Genomic DNA, 22,449 nt, shown 5'->3' with positions numbered 1-22,449 from the left:
GGAGCTTTCTCCCTCCCATTTTTACCTTTAAGAGATCTTTTTACCGAAAGGACGTTCTCAGAACGGTACAAAGAATTGGAACAACCTGAAACAAAATCGAAGCCCATAATCGGACCACATTGAGTTGCCCGACCAAGTCAGGTCTCATATTGGATAACAGGCCCGTAATAAGACCTAGATTTGAGGTCTTCTGAAATTGGATCCAATTGGCTCTTTGAACTAGGCTCACCTGTCATTGAATTGGTCCTTTCCCTTTTTGTTGACTCCCGTTATTGGAATCAAATGGAGCATTTCGTTACTAGTGAGTATGCCCTGACTGACTAATGAGGTGACTAAACCTGGCCTCTCAGTATTTGTACTGAAATTGGCCACCGCTTCTAATATCTAAGGTGACTAAATATTAACAAGTCTTTTTCATTTATATTTTCATCATATAGACGTGTTACAACACGACATCCACCCCCTCTGAACCTGTGCATCCTCCGGTGTCGTATTACGTGCTTTCCTATTCGAGAACGTGCCGGGCGTCTGGCTGTAGAAGGTAGTATGGAGATTCGCCGATAGTCAAGCAGTCTATCAGTTATTGACTGCTGGAATATAAACGACTGCAACAATGTACCGTAAATCTATACGGATGCTCTTCGACTGCTTGTCGAAGTCTTTTTTTTTTTTTTTTTTTTTTTTTTTTTTTTTTTTTTTTCCCAGCCGATAGGTCTCTAGACGTTACAGAGAACCCCGAACAACCCAAACTGTTAATCTTCAATACCCCTTTGTACTTACGATCTTGTATCCACTGACTGTCCTGTTAGATTAACCCAATAAATTTCATTCACTCCGCATACTCAATCCTATAGACACCCCTTTAATCCTTCAATCACAGACGTAACTCGATTTTACAAAACAATCAAGAGTATTCAACCCACTTCATTTAAAAATCCCGATTCACCATTACAACACTGACTTCAGCAGCGATTGCCTCAGTCTTCCCAAAACTCTACGAAGAAGAAAAATCCAAATTCTATGTCTTTCCTTCCCCGACCCGAAGCATGAAGCTCCTCTCTCTAATTCCCTTGATCTTCAAAAAACTCCAATGAAAAAAACCCCGAACTGGTAACCTTCCAAAAGCTTTGAAAACCAGCCCCCCCTCGATTCCCCCCTAACCTTATCCTCTGAATTTCTTCAATCTTCTGTCTTAGATCCGGAATTGGCTCCCACCTCAAGCTTGGATCCGAAATTGGCTCTCGCCGTCAAGCTTTCTCCTCCGTTTTTACCTTTAAGAAATCCATTTACCAAAAACAACGTTCTCTGAAATGGCACAGAGAACAGGACAGCCTGAAACAGAATCGAATCCCGTAATCGGGACCACATTGAGTCGCCCGACCAATTCAGGTCCTATATTGGAAAAGATGCCCGTAGTAACCTGGATGTTCCCGTAATTGGGTCAAATTGGTCCTCACGTCAGATTGGCTAAGACACGTAGTAAGACCTGGATTCCCCGTAATTAGACTGCATCGGGTTGACCGGCCAATTCAGGTCTCATATTGGATAAGAGGACCCGGATTGGATTATCGAAATTGGATCCAATTGGCTCCTCGAACCCGTCGTGTGAATTGGTCCTTCTCTTCCTGTTGACTCCCGTTATTGGAATCGAATGGAGCATTTCAGTATGCCCCGGCTGACTGTAATGGAGTGACTGAACCTGACCACTCAGTATTTGTACTGGAGTTGGTCGATGCTCCCAATATTCGAGGTAACTGAATATTAATAAAATTCCCCTTTCTTTTTATTTTCACTATATACTCGTGTTACAACACGACATCCACCCCCTCTGAACCTATGCATCCTCCGGTATGCACCAATTTATCCAATTGCGGTTTGATTCAGAATATATCCCCTATGTCTTTGTCCAGTTCGTCTTCGTCACCTTCATTATCCAAATCACTTTCATCTTCTTGCTGTGGAATCTCTGTACCTTCATTAAGGTCTTCCATATTCATCTCTGCATGTCTTCGTTTAAATATTTTTACTCGCTTCCCTGCAATTGGTATTTTCAATTTTGTACCATCTAACTCCCGTAATGAATAAGTCGCATTATCACGAACAGTTGTTACAACATATGGTCCAAACCAACGTTTTGAAAATTTCCACAAAGTACTATGTTGATTATCCAGACTATTGTCATAAACAAGTACCCAGTCACCTTCCTCGATTGCTTTTGGTCTCAATCGATGTTGCTTATCGAATCGCGCCTTGTTTTGTAACCTTGCTTTTTTTAACCTTTCCAATGCTATCTGGACATCTTCCGTTCTTTGCTCCAATTGTCGAATCCTAATAGCCAGAAGTTCTTCTCTTGTCAATCCATCTTCCCATGGTTGCATACTCCAAGTAAGTACCTTTTCTTCAATCGGCATAATTGGTTTTTGACCTGTCATAAGTTCTACTGGCATATATCCTATCACCGAACTATGTGTTGTTCGATCAGCCCATAATGCAAATGACAAAAGCCGTGGCCACTCTTTAACTTTCCCATTACAAGCTTTAACCAATGCTTTCACAATCGGCGGGTGACCGCGTTCGCTTTTTGCATTCCCTTCCGGATTATAAGAAGTAGTCAGTGATAGTTTAACTCCACATTTTTCAAAGAACTTACGAGCTTCTTGTGCATTTAATTCTCCACGATCTGTAGTGATTTTTTGTATGCACCCGTAACGGCAAATGACATCTTCAAGCAAAAACCTACAAATCCCCTCTGTAAATTTTGTCCTCAATGTTCTTCCTTCTACTTGATTTGATAAATCTTCACGAGCCAAAACCAAATATCTCATCTGCCATAACCCAACCGGCATAATAACCAAATCAATAACCCATTTAAAATGAATAGCCAGAGGATACGTAGGATGAAGACCATCTCGATGTCGGATATTAGAATACGATTGACAGATTTCACATGACTCTACAAATGAGAGCACATCTCGATACATATTTTTCCACCAATATCGTTCCTTGAGTTTAGCAAAAGTAGCCCAGATTCCTCTATGCCCTGCCCATAAACTATCATGAAACTCCTTTAATAATTTTAGTTTTTCTTCCCTTTTGCCTATCACTCGTTGTGGCATCTCAATTCCTTTCTTCGGTCTCTTCCATAAGAATCCATCTCGAAGTAAAAATCCATATGGTTTTTTTCTTATTTGTTTGAATTTTTCTGTAGACCAATTCCCCTGCTTAGACAAGGTATTCAAATAATGACCAATATCCAATAATTCTCCTTCATAAGATTCTTCAAGAAATAGCTTGTTTTCTCTATTGAGATTTGATATTGAATAGAATTTCAATCCGACATCATCAATGTCTTCAACCATTTTGTCCTCCCTCTCGTATCTTGCTCGAGATAACATGTCTGCTACTAAATTGTCCTTTCCAGTGATATGCTTGAATTCTTGATTTAGTGACTTAGTATAAGCAATCCATCTCAACATTGAAATATCTAGCGTTGAACAGTTAATAATCATTCCAAGCAATGGCAAGCAATCTGTTTCAATTACTACTACTGTCCCAATCAAATAGTTCTTTTCAGCTTTCATAGCCGAAACAACTCCCCAAAGTTCTCTTTTGACTTGCGAATATGCACGCTGATGAATACTTAAAACTTTAGCCCCAAATCGAACTGCAAATCTACTCCCATTCGAATCATCTTGACCTACAGCCCATCCAACGGTAATTGGACTAACGTCTACAGTAAGAATCACTGGTCTATTGCACTTATAATCAACCTTCCTCAATATTGGAGGTGACATCAATAATTTCTTCAATCTTTGCATTGCTTGAATATGCCTTTCTTCCCATTCAAATCGGTAACCCTTGCGTAACAGTTCATATAATGGATCCGCTATGTGAGCAAAATGAGGGATCCAGATTCGATAAAATACACATGCACCCAAATATCTGCGAACCTCTGTTAAAGAACCACAATCCTCTTTCATCCTTCCAATTGCATCAACTTTAGTCGGATCTGGTTTTCTTCCGTAAGATCCGCATAAATGTCCAACAATTACAACCTCTCGCACTCCAAATACGGACTTCATACCCGATAATGTAAGATGAACTTCTCCAAGCCGAGTTAAAATCTTTTCACAATCTTGTATATGATCAACAACATATCTGCGACACCCCCTCGTATCTAAAGTTTCATCCTTGTCTCCTTCTCTGCACCCTTTTATTGGAACATCATCCAGAATAAAATAGAATAGTCCTTTCCGGAATAAAATCTCTCAATACCTTATTCATCCCATTCATCATATGCGCAACTGAGTTGGTCGCGCCTTGAGAAAGAGTGCACATTCTAACCAATCCAAGCGGTGTTCTCATCGTTGTCATATCTCTACTTCCTTCGGCAAGTTGAAATTGATTATAACCTGAATACAAATCACCAATTGAATAGATCGCCCTTCCAGCAAACGCCTCAGCAAATTCATCCACAATAGGTCCTATTCCTGCATTCCTGACAGTTAAAGCATTCACCGGCTGCATATCTTGAATAAACCGCAGTGACCCATTCTTCTTAGGTACCGTAAACCATCAACTAGAATACGGCGCAAATGAAGGTTCTAATATTTTCATCTTTATCTTTTCTTTCAATAGTTCCACCAATTTAGGTAAATGTGCCCTCGGTACTGGAATCGGTCTTAGATTCCAAGGTACATGCGGTACAGTGAAGATAACCATAGGTGTTATAATATTTGGATCCACACACCCAATTTCATGAGATTCGAAGGCAAACGATCTACCTTGTTTAGCCAACATTTTTTTGAAGCAAGTAATTTCCTTCAGCAATAAAGAACCATCAGAACCAATCTTCAATTCTTCAAAAGTCTTTTCAGTAAACTGATGTCCAATACTCATTGGATCTCTTAAACTCGCTTCTTTTGATGCTTCTCCCATTTGTTCTTTAGAATCCTCTGGTAATGGTCCGGCAATAGGCTTTACCTTCTTATCTGCCGTTTTATATCTCGTCTCTACTGTGACTTCTGGTGCTTGAAAAGATTCAAGCATGGTATAAACCTCTCTCGAATGAATCTCAACAATCTTATCATTATCCCCTAATCCAATAGATGTAATCAATTCCAATGAATCTTCCAGTCCATTTTCTTCATAAACACCCAAAATCCTCTCATCATCTTGCAATGTACCTATCTTGCGTAATTGTCCTTCAATATCATATAATCTTTTTCTTTCTTTTCTTTTAAAATCATGAACTTTCTTATACATAATATTTCCATTCTCCAATATACCAATAAAACTCGCATCAAAGGCACCTTCATCTCGCGAGAGTACCTCCTCTTTATACCTCCATAATCTCGCTTTACAGTGGTACCTCCCCAAAATCCTTAAATCCTTCAACAATCTTTGGCAATGGTTTCTCCCTCAACCTATCTCGATTCCGTTCATGGTTAGGAGGTACTATTAGAAATTGTACAACTTTCCTCCCATCTTCGCTCCGTACCCTTGCATAAGCAGAACCATCGTCAAGTACCTTTGTTTCCATCCGTGTTGCCGTGATATAAGGTTGTCCTAAAATCAACGGATAAGACGTTGTATCTTGAACGAAGAAATGTTGTTCCGTCGCAACATACTTAATCCGAATTTTGACATCTGGACAAGCTCCATATAATTCGCCTCGTGTGTTATTAGCCGCTCGTATTGCCCATCCATGTTTCATATCAATTGGCCATTTTTGCTTCTTATAAAGATCTTTAGACATGAGATTTATTTCAGAACCATGGTCCACCAAAGCAACTATTGGTTCTTCTATATCTCCTACCTTCACCAATACCTCAGTAGTTGCCCTTGTCTAATGCTTTCGAGTATAATGGCTCAAAGTTTCCATTTCCTTGTCATTAGAATCTTCGAAACGTACTTGCTGATTATACCCATTCTTTTCATTTGTTGGTTGCTTATAACCAATATCAACCTCTTCTTCATCTCTACATATTCTTGCATCAATAGCATGACTCATTCCAGTTTCGCCCATTAATTGCCTCTTTCGCTTAATGTTGTCAATGATAACATCATGAAACTCCTTCTTTGCAATTCTCAAGACTTCTTTCAATATGAATTCCACCTTAGCGTTTAATATACGTTCTTCCAACACCCCTTTCAAATTTGTTGCCGCTTCAATGTCAGAAAGTAGCTTATAAGCAATTGATTTGCCCTTATCTTTTGTCTCCGTTGTTTTTTCTCCCAATGATGCTGAGGTATCCTTTACAGGTAATTCTTGTGAAGTTGCCTCCCGAGCCTTGTCTCCTCGAGTTTGCCTCTTAAAAGAATTTCCTTCTCTAGTATCATTAAATTTCCTCGTCTTTTTTCTTCCATCAAAGCTTCATGTTGGATCTTAGCAATATATGCATGAACTGAAAGAGACTCAACAGGATCCTCCCAACCTATTCTTCCTCGTATTATAGCTGAAATTCTCAATAACGCTTCTCGAGGTAATTTCCCTTCTTGCATTGTAGAAACGGCAGAAGCTCAAAACTCACTAGTTTCCGTACTTCCACCAATTTCATCATCTACTCTAGCACCATAACTTGCACTTTCTCGTGCTACTGTTTCATGCTCTTTTAAGTAATCTTGAACCAATGCTCTCATTCCTCCCTTGCCAAAATTGGTTTGAAGAAGATCCTCCCTATCTTTCAATGCTATCTTCCCATCTTTCCAGCAAATAATTCCCTGCCGTATCATATTATTAAATTCATTGCAATCTTTTCTAGTGTGTGAAGCATCATCACACCAAATGCATCTTTGTACATATCCTTGTTTTGAAACATTCTTCGAATTGTTTATAGAAGTATTCTCTTCAAGTCTTGCCAATTTGATTTGAAGATCTCGCATTCCTCGTATAATTTCTTCCATACCCATATCTGCTTTCTTTGACAAGGATATCGAAGGTTGAACTGTAGGCATTGTCGGTGGTGTTGTATGTACTGGAGCTTTGGGTGCTTGTACTGTTTTCGGAATATTGCTCCTATCCTTCCTCCTTTCTTTTTTTGTAAGCAACCCCACCGCATCTTCAACGTTCTTCCACTTCGTTGTCAATCCTTCATCTTCTTCTTTGTCTTCAAGAAGGGGTTCTAATTTCTCTTGCAATTCTCCATCAGCAGCTCGAAGAAATAGATCAACTTTGTTCGGCTCCAATGTCAATTTTTCTACCTTCGATAATTGAGAGTACTGCCTCTTAAATTCTCTTAGTAGCTCTGTTGCTTGCAAATTCTTATTGGGCCGTTCAATCCATCCCAGAAACAGCTTCTTAGTAACGCGATCAGCATCTTCCAAGAAATATTCGTCTTTCAATGCATGTGAAAAATCCTCCCATGAATTCCCACAACGATCCATAATCAATGTAATGTGGTTCCTTATCTCCGGTATCGTGGCAAGTCCAAATAGTGCAACCATTTTTTTCTCAGAAACCCGATTTAATTCCATTTCACGAACATAACATCTTAAATACTATGAAATATTCCTCCCATCAAATTGATCAATTTTATTGACCACTGCTTGCAATGCTTTGGTTGCCAAAGCTTCCTTTCGATCATTGCTTTGCTGTTGCTGCATTGACAATGAGAAGGCTTGAAACAAACTAGCAATAGACGGATCCATGTGCATACCTTGTCCTTTAGAAGACTCTCCACTAGAAACTTCTCCCAAAAATCCTTCAAAATTTTTATTTTCGTTTTCCATAAAAATAAAGATAAAATCAATCGAAATCCAATACCTTCTACCTCAAGCTTTCACGTCGGGTTCACCACTTATGTCGTATTACGTGCTTTCCTGCTCGAGAACGCGCCGGGCGTCTGGCTGTAGAAGGTAGTATGGAGATTCACCGATAGTCAAGCAGTCTATCAGTTTTTGACTGCTGGAATATAAACGACTGCAATAATGTACCGTAAATCTATACGGATGCTCTTCGACTGCTTGTCAAAGTCTTTTTTGTTTTTTTTTTTTTTTTTCCCCAGCCGATAGGTCTCTAGACGTTACAGAGAACCCCGAACAACCCAAACTGTTAATCTTCAATACCCCTTTGTACTTACGATCTTGTATCCACTGACTGTCCTGTTAGATTAACCCAATAAATTTCATTCACTCCGCATACTCAATCCTATAGACACCCCTTTAATCCTTCAATCACAGACGTAACTCGATTTTACAAAACAATCAAGAGTATTCAACCCACTTCATTTAAAAATCCCGATTCACCATTACAACACTGACTTCAGCAGCGATTGCCTCAGTCTTCCCAAAACTCTACGAAGAAGAAAAATCCAAATTCTATGTCTTTCCTTCCCCGACCCGAAGCATGAAGCTCCTCTCTCTAATTCCCTTGATCTTCAAAAAACTCCAATGAAAAAAACCCCGAACTGGTAACCTTCCAAAAGCTTTGAAAACCAGCCCCCCCTCGATTCCCCCCTAATCTTATCCTCTGAATTTCTTCAATCTTCTGTCTTAGATCCGGAATTGGCTCCCACCTCAAGCTTGGATCCAAAATTGGCTCTCGCCGTCAAGCTTTCTCCTCCGTTTTTGCCTTTAAGAAATCCATTTACCGAAAACAACGTTCCCTGAGACGGCACAGAGAATATGACAGCCTGAAACAGAATCGAACCCCGTAATCGGGACCACATTGAGTCGCCCGACCAATTCAGGTCCTATATTGGGAAAGATGCCCGTAGTAACCTGGATGTTCCCGTAATTGGGTCAAATTGGTCCTCGCGTCAGATTGGCTAAGACCCGTAGTAAGACCTGGATTTTCCGTAATTAGACTGCATTGGGTTGCCCCACCAATACAGGTCTCATATTGGGTAAGAGGACCCGGATTGGATTATCGAAATTGGATCCAATTGGCTCCTCGAACCCGTCGTGTGAATTGGTCCTTCTCTTCCTGCTGACTCCCGTTATTGGAATCGAACGGGGCATTCCAGTATGCCCCGGCTGACTGTAACGGAGTCACTGAACCTGACCACTCAGTATTTGTACTGGAGTTGGTCGATGCTCCCAATATTCGAGGTAATTAAATATTAATAAAATTCCCCTTTCTTTTTATTTTCACTGTATACTCGTGTTACAACACGACAGCGTGCTGAGTCTCTTCATCTTAATTCTATTGAATATCTTTGGAAGCATTTCAAATGCTAGCTCAACACCTAGATGATACTGCCAAAAAAAATTTGGAAATCATGGAAAAGAATAGCTACAAAATAAAACAATATTGAAGTAATTTTATACCATAAGTTAATAGAAAGTATGCCTAGGGGATTGGAAGTAGTTATCAAGGCCAAAAGAGGTCCTACAAAATAGTGATATATAATTGGATACCACACTCAAGAAAAAAAATTCAATACTGCTTTAAATTAGATTGGTTATAGCTCTACAATTATTTAATGGATTTTTTTAAACTTGAGCTCATTTGATAGTTGTAAAAGAGTACTTTATTCTTTATACAAACTACATGTCATTATTCACTACAATTCATTTATAATACACCATTTGTTCCAAAATATGTCAACATTGAAACAGTTTTTTGAATTATTATATATGGAGGCAAGAATGAAGCCTTCTTCATTCTTCTCAATGTCTTTTTAGTCCTAAGTCTTATTTCAAGTCTTTTTAATCTTCTTGTCTTTGATAATAGCCATTTTAATTTAATACTATATCATTTTTGAGTGATTATCTAATTTTCTTAAATGACACAAGAATGTATTGACCTTTTAGTTCTTTGAGGTTCATATCCTTAATTATATATGTCATTCACTAACAAGACGGAAAGATGACAAAATTTACCTCAATAAAATGAAGCAAATCTTTTGCCTTCAAAGATAGATAACATTGTCAATTGATATGAAAAAAAATATTTTTTGATTTTTAGTAATATTATTGCAAGAAGCAATAATTATAATAAATTAGAAAGCTTTAGTGAGTGAATAACAATAGAGTCTGCTAACAATGATGCAACTCTTGAATGTACCAATTATATGGAGAGAATGTTTGAAGCCATATCATTGAAAAAAAGATTTAATGATATACAATTACATTGATACAACCATGAATTTGTTGCAATGGAGTTATTACTAACTATCATTAAAGCATACCTAATACATAACTTCTCTAATTTTATAGGATAAAATTGATAATAAAATTATAATTGAAAAAATGAAGATAAAAGCTAATTACTGATTATTATAATATCAAGATATTTTGTACATAGAAGACTATTGTAATGAGCTTGAATTGGCCATTCATAAAATTTAGCTGCTTTTATATAACATTGCTTATTATTTATATTTTTAATTCTATTTGATCTGCGATAAGTATTAATCACTCCACTTCATCAATCTATAATTTTAATGAAGTTTAGCTTATCAAAGCAACAAGAAGGTCCTAGACTTATCAAATGTTAGTTTATGATATATCTTCCAACTTTCAGATTAAAACATCTAAAAAAAATGTTTCATTGTGAGTTCAATTTTTGAGGATATGTACATCTCTTTGAACAACTTAACATAGATTTTATCTCCATATTGATACCATATGGATTCATGAGGTCTTTTAGTATTTGGAATACAAAGTCTACAACTATGCTTTTTTTCTTTATCCATGTGAAAAATTGAAATGAAAATGTAAGTTATAAGCACTGTACTTATTTATCAATGACTAAAAAGAGTGGAATTAGGCTGTGGCATAACTAGTCTATTAATATTATTGCTACCAAAGAATTGAGTAGAGACAAAACTTTGATCAAAGATTTAGGATTATTGGACTAAAGCAATTACAAAGAGTGCTTATAATATAACTTCTATTATGTTCATCGAAGTTAAAATAATATCCTTCAATAACATCTTCAATAGTAACAAAGCATTTGATACTAATTTGAACTTGAAAGCAAAATGTATGTAGAGATGTCTGAAATTATAAATAGTTGTGAAAAGCCAAAATGAGGAGAGGACTTCAAAGTTTGTTGCCTATGCCAATGAAGAGTTGCTTTCTTTGAACATTACTCTTGAATTGGTTACAAAATTTGAATAGAAAAAGAACAAGCTTGTTAATGATTTACATGTAGAAGCAAAGTCTTTTGTAATAGTAATGGTAATCAAAGAAAAAAAATGAGAGAGTTGTATGTTGCAATCAAAGTTGAGCTCTAGAAAGTGACTGTAGAGTTGCAAAATATGAAAGAAGTTAAAAAGAGAGTTAGTAGAGTGGTAGCTATATAGAGCGATTTTGTTGAGGTATAGAGTGTGGTAATATGTTCCATATTCACAATGAGATTTAAATCAAATATCAAAATTGGGAGCTACAGAGACTATGATAAGGATAATTATTCACAAAGAGTGGACTGGGAATAGGGAGGGGGTCAAAACAAGATTTAGGAACTAAGAGAATATGAGAAATAGAGATGTAAGACAAAAGGGTGCAATGGTGGTTTGGACATGTGGATCGATTAAACAAAAAATTAGAAAATTTTAATATTATATATATATATATATATATATATATATATATATATATATAATAAAAAGCAAATTATAAACAAAAAAGATGGGAGGTAAAAGTCGTTTTTATAGTTAAAGTTCTACCAATGCATCTTAATTTGCCAATTTATTAATAACAAAGTTTTTAAATTGTTTAGATAAAAAAATGTTAAGATTAAAAAGTCTATTTAATTACTTAAAAACTTATTAGAATTAAGAAGGTCTTATAAGTTATAAAATAAAAATAAAAATAAAAACTTAATAAATTTTAAAGAAAATTATCTTAATTGACATATTATTATTTTTTTATTTATAAAAATTAATATTTAATTATTTAAAAATATATCTAAATTGATATTCAATTCAAATTTATTACTTATAAAAAACTTATAAATATTTTTTAATATATAAGAAGCATAATAGAGAAGCTTTATGGCTTTTTAATTAATTAGGTTTAAATTAAGATTTTTAATTAATTACAATTGATATAACTGCTGTAAAAAATCACCAATGTAATAAAAATATGATTTTAAATTAATTTCATCCTTACAAAGATACTAAGATATTTTTACATATTTATTTAAAATTTATTTAGTAATTTAAGGAATTCTTATAATATATTTTTAGATTTTTGTAAAAGTGATATTATTACTTTGAGAGGCTATTATGAAAGTTTAGAAAAATATTTGAAGGCCCTTTAACATTTTTGAATGATTATGTATGTTTAATAAATCATAGTAAAGTCAAATGTACAAAAAAAAGATGTTTTATAAGTAGAAAATGGAGTGATCAACATTTAGAATAATAGTTGTAAAAATAAAGGTATATATGTATTATATGGGTTGTAGCACATTAGATGTAGGTAGGAAGATACAAAAAAGGCCTCATGGTTTTTTTGAGACACCATAGACAGTACTCATGAGCCTTAGTCAAGTTAAAAACTTTAACTATTTAAGTAAGTTACTTGTAAAATAAAACCAATTGCTTAGATTTTATATACTCTATTGGTTATTTTTAAATTTTTATAACCAATTCATATTAACTCGTATTTATCTATGTCTTTCACAAATTCCTAATTCAAATCATCTTATTATTTGGATTGAGGGAAAAAATTAATCTTCAAAATAACCTTTCTTCAACAAATGTATTAATAGCAATGTTATCAAAGTGTAATATATATCATAACATATAAATAAATAGTATATATTACAGATAATTTTTTCGACAATTAGTAGCTTTATTTCTTAATATGATAGAACACTGATAAAATGTGTATTTGATTAGATTTTAGGAAAAAAAAAAAAAAAAAAAAAAAGAACAAAACAAAAAGAACAAAAAACAAACAAAAAAACTAATAAAAAAAACCTACAGAAAATTAAAATAAATAAATAAATAGCAACAACAAAAAATAAAAGCATAACAAAATTTACAGTGTATATTTTTTATTTTATTATTCAGTAAGTATATATCTAATAAACATATATATATATATATATATATATATATATATATATATATATATATTTGAGCATATTACATCAAAACATCTCTTAAATTATCATCTAAAATTATTATGTTTTTAACACCATTTATATTCAATATTACTTGTCATTTTAAAACTTAACAAAATTTAAGTAATTATTTGGTTTAAAAAATACTACTTTTTTCTAAATAAAAGAGATATAATTTATCATTTATAAAACATAATTTATTCTTATTATTATTTTATAGCTGTAAAAATTTCACATTTTTACTAAAAAATAAAAAAATGTTATTGTTGTTCCTACATTTATTTTACAATTTTATTCAAAAAAGACAATAGAACTTATTATTAAAGTTATAATTGAACTTTGTGATTATTAATTTTTGTAATTTTTCAAGATTAAATATAATTTTTTTATCTTGATGTTTAAACAAACTTATCAATTTTGGTCTAAAGTAATAAGTCTACATCATCAATCATAAAAACTTCTTTAATATATATATATATATATATATATATTTATTTATTTATTTATTTTTTAGACATATATATTTATTATATTTTATTAATAGTCTAAGAAGCATAGTTTTATATAAATATATTTTTTTAATAGGAAATGTTTCAACCAAAATGATATATAATAAATCTTTAAAAACTAAAAATTTCTTGTATATATTATTTAAACAAACACAATTGGTACCAATTTAAAGACATGCAATTTTTGATTAATAAAAAAAATACAATTTTTAATAATAGTAGTTTTATCTTCAAGATCTAATTGAATCAATATATTTGTTGTTTTTACTAAGTTTATAAAACTTAAAATAAAATTTAAAATGACTGACAACACATATTTTCTTTAAAATATTATAATCACTTTAATTTTAAAATTTTATTTATTTATTTAAAGAGTGTTTATTTGTCTCTAACAACTAATTTATTATATTATATTACAAAAAAATAAGACTTTTCTACTACCTGGCATTTTTAGATACAACAAAATATTAGAACTTGTATTTATATTTTTTAAAGAGTTATAGATGTTAAACACTGTTTAAGAAAATATTTTATTATGCAATATATGTCATGGATTGAGAGAAAATCTTCAAGATTAGTTTTATAAAGTTCTACCATAATCAATAATTCTAACACAATCTATGTCCTCTAAGTCAATATATTACATCAAATGTATAGCATTGTCAAGTTTACAATAATAAAATTTTAATAGTAGACTAATTCACCAAAAAGAGTTTTTTTTTTTTTTTTTTTTTTTTTTTTTTTTTTTTTCCCTTTTGCTACAAGACAAAAAAAAATTGAATAAATTTAGTGATTTTTTATTTTTATTTTTATTTTTATTTTATTTTATTTTTTGTTTTTTTTTTGGATTGTCTAATAGCCTTTGACTTGTTAGAACTCCAAAAAGAAGAAAGAGGAAAAGAAATCTAATTAAATCTTAAACCTACACATTGGCTTGTATGTTGCATTCCCTGAACAAGAAAATAGTCAGACCAACCAAGTTAATCAAATATTACAGCAATATTTGAGGTAACACATTAAATACCAAAGAGGTGATTGCACTTCCTGTTTTCGAATTTTCTTGTTGCAACAATATTCATGCCACTCTCTAATTTATACCGTTTCATTCGAACAAAAACTATGCACATAAATTAGATACGTATTAATATTTGAACAAAAAACAAAAATAAACAGAAACAGACATTTTCCACCTTTTCCATAACAATGTCCCAAAATAATAACCCAACTCCAGATTGTCTTCCACCTTTTTTACGCGGGTGATAAAGAAATTCAGAAAATCACATGCAATGCACAGCGGCGCTTCGGTGCTGAGTCTCCATCTCAGCACCTAGAGGAGACTCGAATGCTGAGGTGGAGGAAATGAACTGGGAGCCCACCAACCACGGCGAGATCCGATCCTTATGACGGACGAACGGACGAACGGACGAACGGCGATCCACGTTCCCCCTTAGAGGGGTAGAGGCGGAGAGCGAGAATCCATGGGGGAAGCGAAGACACTCCATCATCTCGCAGCGAGAGTGCGAGAGAGAGTGAGAGAGAGTGAGCGAGAGGGAGGGATCGAGAAACGGGCGCCGCAGGGTGAGAGGGCTATCACTCGTGCGCTTGATTCCGCCAGATCACGCGCACGCTGCTCGCACCCTCACTCGTTGCACATGCGCGCATCCCTCGTTTCCTCTTTTCTCGCTTGAGTCGCTCAGTGTTGTGGTCGTTCGCGGCCTTTTTGAGACACATTTGTGAGGTTTTCGCCACAGGGCGACCGTGAGCAGGGGAGGGAGGATTCGAGGTCGACATCAGCGTGAGAGAGCCGATTGCAGCGATGGGGGACGCAATGGAGACGTGCGTGGTAACTGGCGGGCGAGGGTTCTTGGCCAAGTGCGTCGTACAAAAGCTGTTGGAGGAGGGGCGCTTCGTGGTCCGGATCGTGGATCTGGCGCCGAGCATCCAACTGACACCCGAAGAGGAGGCGGCTGGGGTAATGCGTCATGCGCTGGACACCGGGCGTGTACAGTACGTGTCGTGCGACATTCGGAGTGAGGACCAGGTGGTGGAGGCGCTGCGTGGAGTTTCGGTGGTGTTTCACATGGCTGCACCTAATACTTCCATTAACGTCTTTAAACTGCATTTTGATGTTTCTGTGACCGGGACGAGGAACGTGATCAAGGCCTGTCTGGAATGTGGCGTGAAGAAGCTTGTGTATACGAGCTCTCCTAGCATTGTGTTCGATGGTGTGCATCCCCTTGTTAATGTTGACGAATCTGCTCCGATCTGTGACAAGTTTAATGACTACTACTCCGATTGCAAGGCACAGGGTGAGGCTTTGGTGTTGAGCGCTAATGGAAAAAACGGCCTCCTTACATGTGCCATCCGGCCTAGCGGGATCTTTGGACCTGGGGACAGGCTGACTGTGCCTGCATTTGCGAAGTCTGCGAGAGCTGGGAAACTGAAGTTTATTCTTGGTGATGGTAAAAACATGTTTGATTGGACATTCGTGGAGAACGTCGCCCATGCGCATTTGTGTGCTGAGAGGGCTTTGGTGCCTGTGGAATTCTCTGGAGAGCACGTTGTATCTGGAAAGGCCTTCTTTATCACGAACCAGGAACCAATTCCATTCTGGGATTTTCTGACGAAAATTATTACCGGACTTGGTTACCCTAAGCCGAAGTTCAACATTCCAGCCCCGCTCGTGCTCACCATTGCCGAAGCTTACGACAGCTTAGCGAAGGTGCTGGCCCCTCTTGGCGTGAAGCCGGCGGTCAATTTCAATCCTGTGCGGCTGCGCTTAGTCACTGTAACCAGAACCTTTAACTCCAATCGAGCTGCTCAGCTTCTGGGGTACAAGCCCATCGTATCTTTGGAGGAAGGAATACGGAGGACCATCGAAGCGTATCCAGAACTGAGAGCCGAGGCAGAGGATCCAGATATCGCGGACAGAGAGATCGAAGTGCCATCTAAGATGAAATCGGCGCTCGGGGGTGGTGCCGTGGCTGATGCATTGTTGTGGAAGAATGGCAAGAAGAGCGCTGGACTGTTCTTTGCACTTTTCTTCTTCCTTTACTCCTTCTACAGTTCAGGCACTACTCTGGTCTCTGCATTGACATACAACTTATGTGTAGCATTGATTGCCGTCTTTGTCTACAACCTTCTGCCGGATCCATTTTTCCAGATCTCATTACCCAAGATCCCCTCTTCATCGTTCGAGATATCTGAGGATGGCGTGAAGGTTGTAGCTCTTCAATTTCGATCGCATTGGAATTGTGTCTGCTCGATCCTGGAGAGGATAGTGGTACAACGAGATTTCTCTCTGTTTTTCAAGGTCATGGTTCTGCTGCGTGTTGTGAAATTCTTCGGGAGATTCTCCTTTCAGAGTTTACTCTTTATGGGACTGTTTGCTGCTTTCACCGCGCCCTTTATGTACGAACAGAACGAGGAGGAGTTCGACAAGCTCTGCGCACTCGTATTGGAGACCTTCAACTCTTACTACGGACTTGTCACCAGTAAATTGCCTCCGAGTATTCAAGGGCGGTTGAATTTGAAGAAGGTGCAGTAGTTAAATTGTACCAGCTTCATGTTTTTGATTTCAGCAGATGTAGGAGCGCTTTCTAACAGCTCAAAATTCGCGGTTTAATGTGTAATCTCTGAGGTGTTTTCCACTGAGTGTATGTTATGGACTTGTCGCCTGCAAACCATCAGAGTAGTTTGTGTAGGCGGTTTACCATGCCCAACGAGAACAAGTGGTGTAACCACTCTTAGAAGTGCACATGCATTGCAGTAGAGTGCCCCTATGTAACAATTAGCCTGAATTATTTTTTGTTTCTCATAGCCAGAGATGGTGAGCAGCTTGATGACGAAATAATGTTAGTTACCAATGAGCAAGAAGTCAGGCTAAGATCACTGTACTTCATCAACATGTAATTTTGAATGTCTCTCGTCTATGATGGCACTTGAAATTTATTAATCGATCCAAACATGATCAAAACATAAATTTTGGATGTCTCTCGAACAAGGATACTTCTCTGACACGCATGTGAGGAATATGTTGATTTGAAGTAATTGCAAAGCATTCGTTAGAAGTTATGTAGAGCCTTAATTGAGACACTAAAATTATCGCTGAAATGCTATGCAAGCCCGTGATGGAAAAAAAGGACTGTTAGCGTACTGGCAAGGTATTTCTGCACGAGGAAGCCACCAAGCATAACTAAGCTGTTCTGGTACAAGACCTATAGTAAATTTGCGCCACGCTGTGTAGGAGCTTGGCACTGTAAGCTCAGTCACATGTCGATTGGGTCATGTTTGAGGGTTTCAGAATACCATCACACCCTTGCACGATGCTCACCATTGAACATTCTCACCCTCTGACCAGCCCTACGTACCAGCAAACATTAAACCCGCTTAAGTTAACTCATCGTCGAATAGAGGTGCTTACCTGATTCATACTTGACCTTTTGCTTGCAGCCAACCAGGAAAACAACGAAATACGAATGTTGACTGGCCAATCACGATTGCGCTTGCATATCAAACTCCAACCTCTTTCCTCACAACATATACCACTGCATATGCACTTCATATAAACAACCATAAGTACCAGAATTAAGATCATGACATCACTTTCTGATTTGAAACAGTTTCATCAGGCAATTCCTCACAAAATTTCTTCAACGCCTTAACCCTAGATTGCGATCACGTCGATGTTCTCAGGATAGGTCCATTGACAAAGTTGTCGAAATTATGTGAGCCAGTTTAAACAGAGGATGGATGAACAGAGGATTGAACCTACATAGTCTCAGGCACCCGGTTTTTAGAAGATCCTTCGGAGGTTTAGTGATTTTCGGCAGAAGTGAGTGCTCGTTAGACTTTCTTTCAAGCGTTTGCACGTGGTGGTTTAGTATACCACCCTTGTGAAAATTCTTGCAGTAGTGAAGAAATTGTAATGTTGCTTGGAGCTTTTGCACTGTAGCGATGGACGTGTTGACACTAGCATTGCCACCATCGCAACGATCCAAACTTCTTGCAGCAGGCTTTCATACCACTGCTGCTCTCGTCTCTGTCACACCCTTTCAGCTCTCTCAAGGTGAACTGCACATCTAGGTTTCAAGCATCTTCAGGGATGTAGTATTCCTGTTGTAAAAAAAATTCTTTGGGTTTTGAGAACTTTCTGAAGCTAGGTGTGGAAACGTTGCTTGTTCAAATTTAATCTCCTAGAGTATCCTTTGCTTCTAATTTATCTCATCGAAAAACTGGTGTGGTTGCAATTTGCGTTTGCAGAGGCAAATATTACACTAGAGGAGGCCACGGTTGTGCTGAAGTTGGTGCCACGATCTGACATTGATCATGTTGGCGCTCTTAGTCTTAGTGGTCCTCTAACAGGTACACATTCTCTAGTTTCATACTATGTACAGTTTTTTCGAGGTTGCAATTTTCTTGACATTTCTCTTGCACTTTTATCTCTTCGCAATCTACAATTCTTAAAATTCAATATTTATTTTCCGTGTGCTTTTTTTTTGTACTCAAGTGAGCTTCAATCTTCTCTCTTGTCAGGTTCCACGACAGCGTGGGATCTTTTGATACATGAGAAGAATAGAAGAAAAATTGGGACAGGGAGTACAGAGGTGGATAAAATTCTTGGCGGGGGAGTTTTGTCTAAGGAGCTTACTGAAATTTGTAAGGTTTTATTCTCTGCATGCATCTTAAGTATTCTTTTAAAACTTATGTGTACCTCAGTTTCGCGACAATGTGAGTGTATCCGTTGATATAAAATTTCCAGTGAATCCAGCATTCATTGGAGGTACTAAGGATGGGTATGGTGGTTCTATGGGTACAGGTGGCGTCCCTGGTGTTGGCAAAACACAGTTCAGGTACTGGAATTTTGGATGTCTTCTGCTTTTGTAATTATTGGAGAATATTCAAATCCAAGTTTTCAATTAATTACCAGTTTGTAATTACGATTTAATTTTATTAGGGTTTAGTGTCATGGGATGCTTACGTCTCTTTGTGCTCAGTTTCGTTTTGTGCGAGAGCTTCATCTGACACCTGACTTAGTGTGTTTATTACCAGCATGCAGTTGGCCGTCAATGTGCAAATTCCAGCAGAGTTTGGTGGCGTTGGAGGCCACGCTATTTATATAGGTATGTTAGATTTCATAGTTCGAATGCTAACTGCATGACTACTCCCCTCAACCAAGTAGGTTTCACATCAAATCTCTCGGATGGAAGAAAACTAAATCTCAAAATGTATTGATCTGCATTTCAGATACAGAAGGGAGCTTTATGATGGAACGTGTGTTGCAGATAACAGAGGCCGTCATCGATGATCTTCGGAACAAGTCCCCAGCTTCTGCAGAGGATTTAACTGTTGAAGATTTTCTGTCACATATATACCTTCTCCGGGTCCATGATCCAGTTGAGCAGCTTGCTGTTGTCAACACCTTACCCACTCTTCTAGATGAGCACAAGGAGGTGGGCCTGCCTGTCATATCCAGAATTGAGATGTGGTTTTCAATCAGTGGCTCGAATAGAGACTACAAGTGTGCAGTAAAGCGAAACCCTTTGTTAAGAGGGGCAAGAGACGATTATATTAGACGGATTGTGTACAATGAGAAAATAGCTTGAGTTGTTAGATTTTCTTTAGAATAAATCGAGTATTGGGAACACTAATGTCAAATTATTGGCAGTAGCCACAAACGCTGGCTGGAGATTAGAACTTAGAGTTACTGTAGGAAGTAAATTTTTTGCTGTTTATTGTACATTCTCTCAAACACTGACTGGACGAAGTCGTGTTGATGTGCCAGGTGAGGCTCGTAGTCTTTGATAGTGTAACATTTAACTTTCGTCAGGACTTTGAAGATATGGCAGGAAGAACTCGACTTTTAGCCAACATGGCTCAGAAGCTGATGGCGGTTGCTGAGAATTATGATGTTGCTGTAAGACAGAAGCTGTTCTTTACTTGCCTGATGTTAAGTTGACTTTCTCAAAGTTATAGAATTCCGAATATGAAAAGTAGAGAATTAGTTCAAATGAAAAGTGCTTGGCACCGATCGGATGAATTGCAAAACCTTATCGTCATAAGAGAAATATTACGTTCAAAGGTGGGAGAGACATGTATATCCATTGTTTCTACTCGTATCCTGACTACAGAAGTATCTTCTATTATTGGCTAATAGACTCAAGCCAATATAATTATAGTTTGGTATTTCCATTGACGTTCACTTCGATAAGATGATGTATCTGAATCTGTGAAGTGTGATAAGAGTAGGATCTTATTCCTTGCTGCAAGTTGATGAATAGCAGAGATGCTGTACTGTGGTAAAGTATGTACATATCTCAACAAAATTAACACGTTCCGACCTTCTAGTTTAGATCGGTCTTAGAATGACACTCATGTATGACGTACTGCTGTACAGATCGTTCTCGTGAATCAGGTTACACACAAAGTGACAAGCGAAGGCTCTAGAACTGTTCCAGCCCTAGGTGAGTTCTAGCTCTTTTGTCATAGATGTCACTCCAATATTGCTGGTATTATCAACAAAATGCTTACTTTGCATGCGTATTCATTCAGTGTGATCTGAACCGAAAGCAAAAGCAAAAAATCGTCTGAGGTTGATTGGGCTTTGGTATCAGGAGAGAGTTGGTCTCATGTCTGCACCAATCGGCTGATGGTCTATTGGATGGATGGCCAACGGTATGCTCATCTGGCCAAGTCTCCGTCCTTACCAGTTGGAACAGCACCATATGTGATCACCGAAGAGGGTGTGCGCGATGCCCAGGAGTCTCATAAAAGACCCAAGCTTGTTGAGCCGCATGGCTGATAGAATCGGATTTTGGGCTGGACCGAACCATATTCACAGCTCCTTATTATATAGTCTTCATCAAGGAGATAGTCAAGTTTAGCGTTGCAGAATTCAGATGTTTACATGGAGGACTACTTTAACAGGGGGAGCGAAGGAGGGTATATGATTTCATTCTGTTGCCTAGCTGAAGTTTAACGAAGATCCACGTCTGCCTTGTGTAGGCAGTCTGGTCAACTTTACGCAAGTACGCAATGTAAGACGTCGATACGTGCTATCTATATTCACTAGCCAGTGAGTATCCTCATTTCCACGTTAGGTTCAATGACAGTTATAAACTTTGGGCTTGACCCTTCATAAAATAACTGGATGCTGTACAATTTCATGCATTTACAGCATGAATTTACCAACTGCTTGTTGTTGGGTCTTGGTACAAGATCACAACCTGAACTGATATGTATCTCAGTCCATGCAGATTGCAGTATAGTCATTTCTAAACTCTTAGCATTTTTAATACAATATTGTTAGATAGCAGCGGTAGCAGTTATGCTCTTGAAAGAGCATGTTACTTACCACTAGATTTCTATTACTCTTAATTTTTTTCAAGGGTCTATTTAGGTGAGGTGAGTTCTACTGTTAGTGATCCTGCAAGTAAATTTGGTATTTGCTTTGAAACTTGGAATTTCCGTTCCATGGATGACCATTCTAGGGTGTTTAGGTTGTCATTCATTATGGTGGTCGGGAACCGAAACCTCATATGATATCGCTGATATCGCTGCATGACTTGTGGAGTCTGAACTTCAATGCACAAGTTTTGTAGGTTATAGACTATGAAAGAGTCAAATTGCATTAAATTTTTGCAAGATAAAATACCTTAAGTACATAATCAAGAGTCACATCCTTATGCCAAGGGGCACACTATCATATTATTTGTTAAATACATAAAAAATTACTTGCTACAATAAATATATATGAAATATTCTCACTAGTTCAGTATTTAGTTAAATAATGTTATTTGAAGATAAGTTTTTATTGTATATACTATCTATTATCTTTTTTTTACATATTACGAATTTTGATATTGGATTAATGATATTAAATAAGGCTCTCAATCTAATGGAAGAATTGGAGTTGTTGAA

At 36.9% G+C, this 22,449-nt stretch overlaps 2 protein-coding genes across 2 annotated transcripts; both read left to right on the top strand.

Moving 5' to 3' along the window:
* The first annotated feature begins 14,979 nt into the window (after positions 1 to 14,979).
* LOC112282407 (3beta-hydroxysteroid-dehydrogenase/decarboxylase) lies at positions 14,980 to 17,481 on the top strand. The gene has a single exon (XM_024519951.3). It carries the CDS (start codon positions 15,347 to 15,349, stop codon positions 17,075 to 17,077), a length of 1,731 nt encoding a protein of 576 aa, XP_024375719.1. The 5' UTR covers positions 14,980 to 15,346; the 3' UTR covers positions 17,078 to 17,481.
* A 658-nt stretch (positions 17,482 to 18,139) lies between these two features.
* LOC112282408 (DNA repair protein RAD51 homolog 3) lies at positions 18,140 to 21,985 on the top strand. The gene is made up of 9 exons (XM_024519953.3): positions 18,140 to 18,598; positions 18,793 to 18,894; positions 19,066 to 19,188; positions 19,349 to 19,382; positions 19,582 to 19,652; positions 19,777 to 19,982; positions 20,315 to 20,446; positions 20,927 to 20,993; positions 21,144 to 21,985. Exons 1-9 carry the CDS (start codon positions 18,487 to 18,489, stop codon positions 21,329 to 21,331), a joined length of 1,035 nt encoding a protein of 344 aa, XP_024375721.1. The 5' UTR covers positions 18,140 to 18,486; the 3' UTR covers positions 21,332 to 21,985.
* Positions 21,986 to 22,449: the final 464 nt, after the last annotated feature.

The sequence above is a fragment of the Physcomitrium patens genome, chromosome 5 (assembly GCF_059467195.1).
Source record: "Physcomitrium patens ecotype Gransden chromosome 5, ASM5946719v1, whole genome shotgun sequence".
NCBI classification, from domain to species: Eukaryota; Viridiplantae; Streptophyta; class Bryopsida; order Funariales; family Funariaceae; genus Physcomitrium; species Physcomitrium patens.
This window is presented reverse-complemented; position numbering and strand designations above follow the sequence as displayed.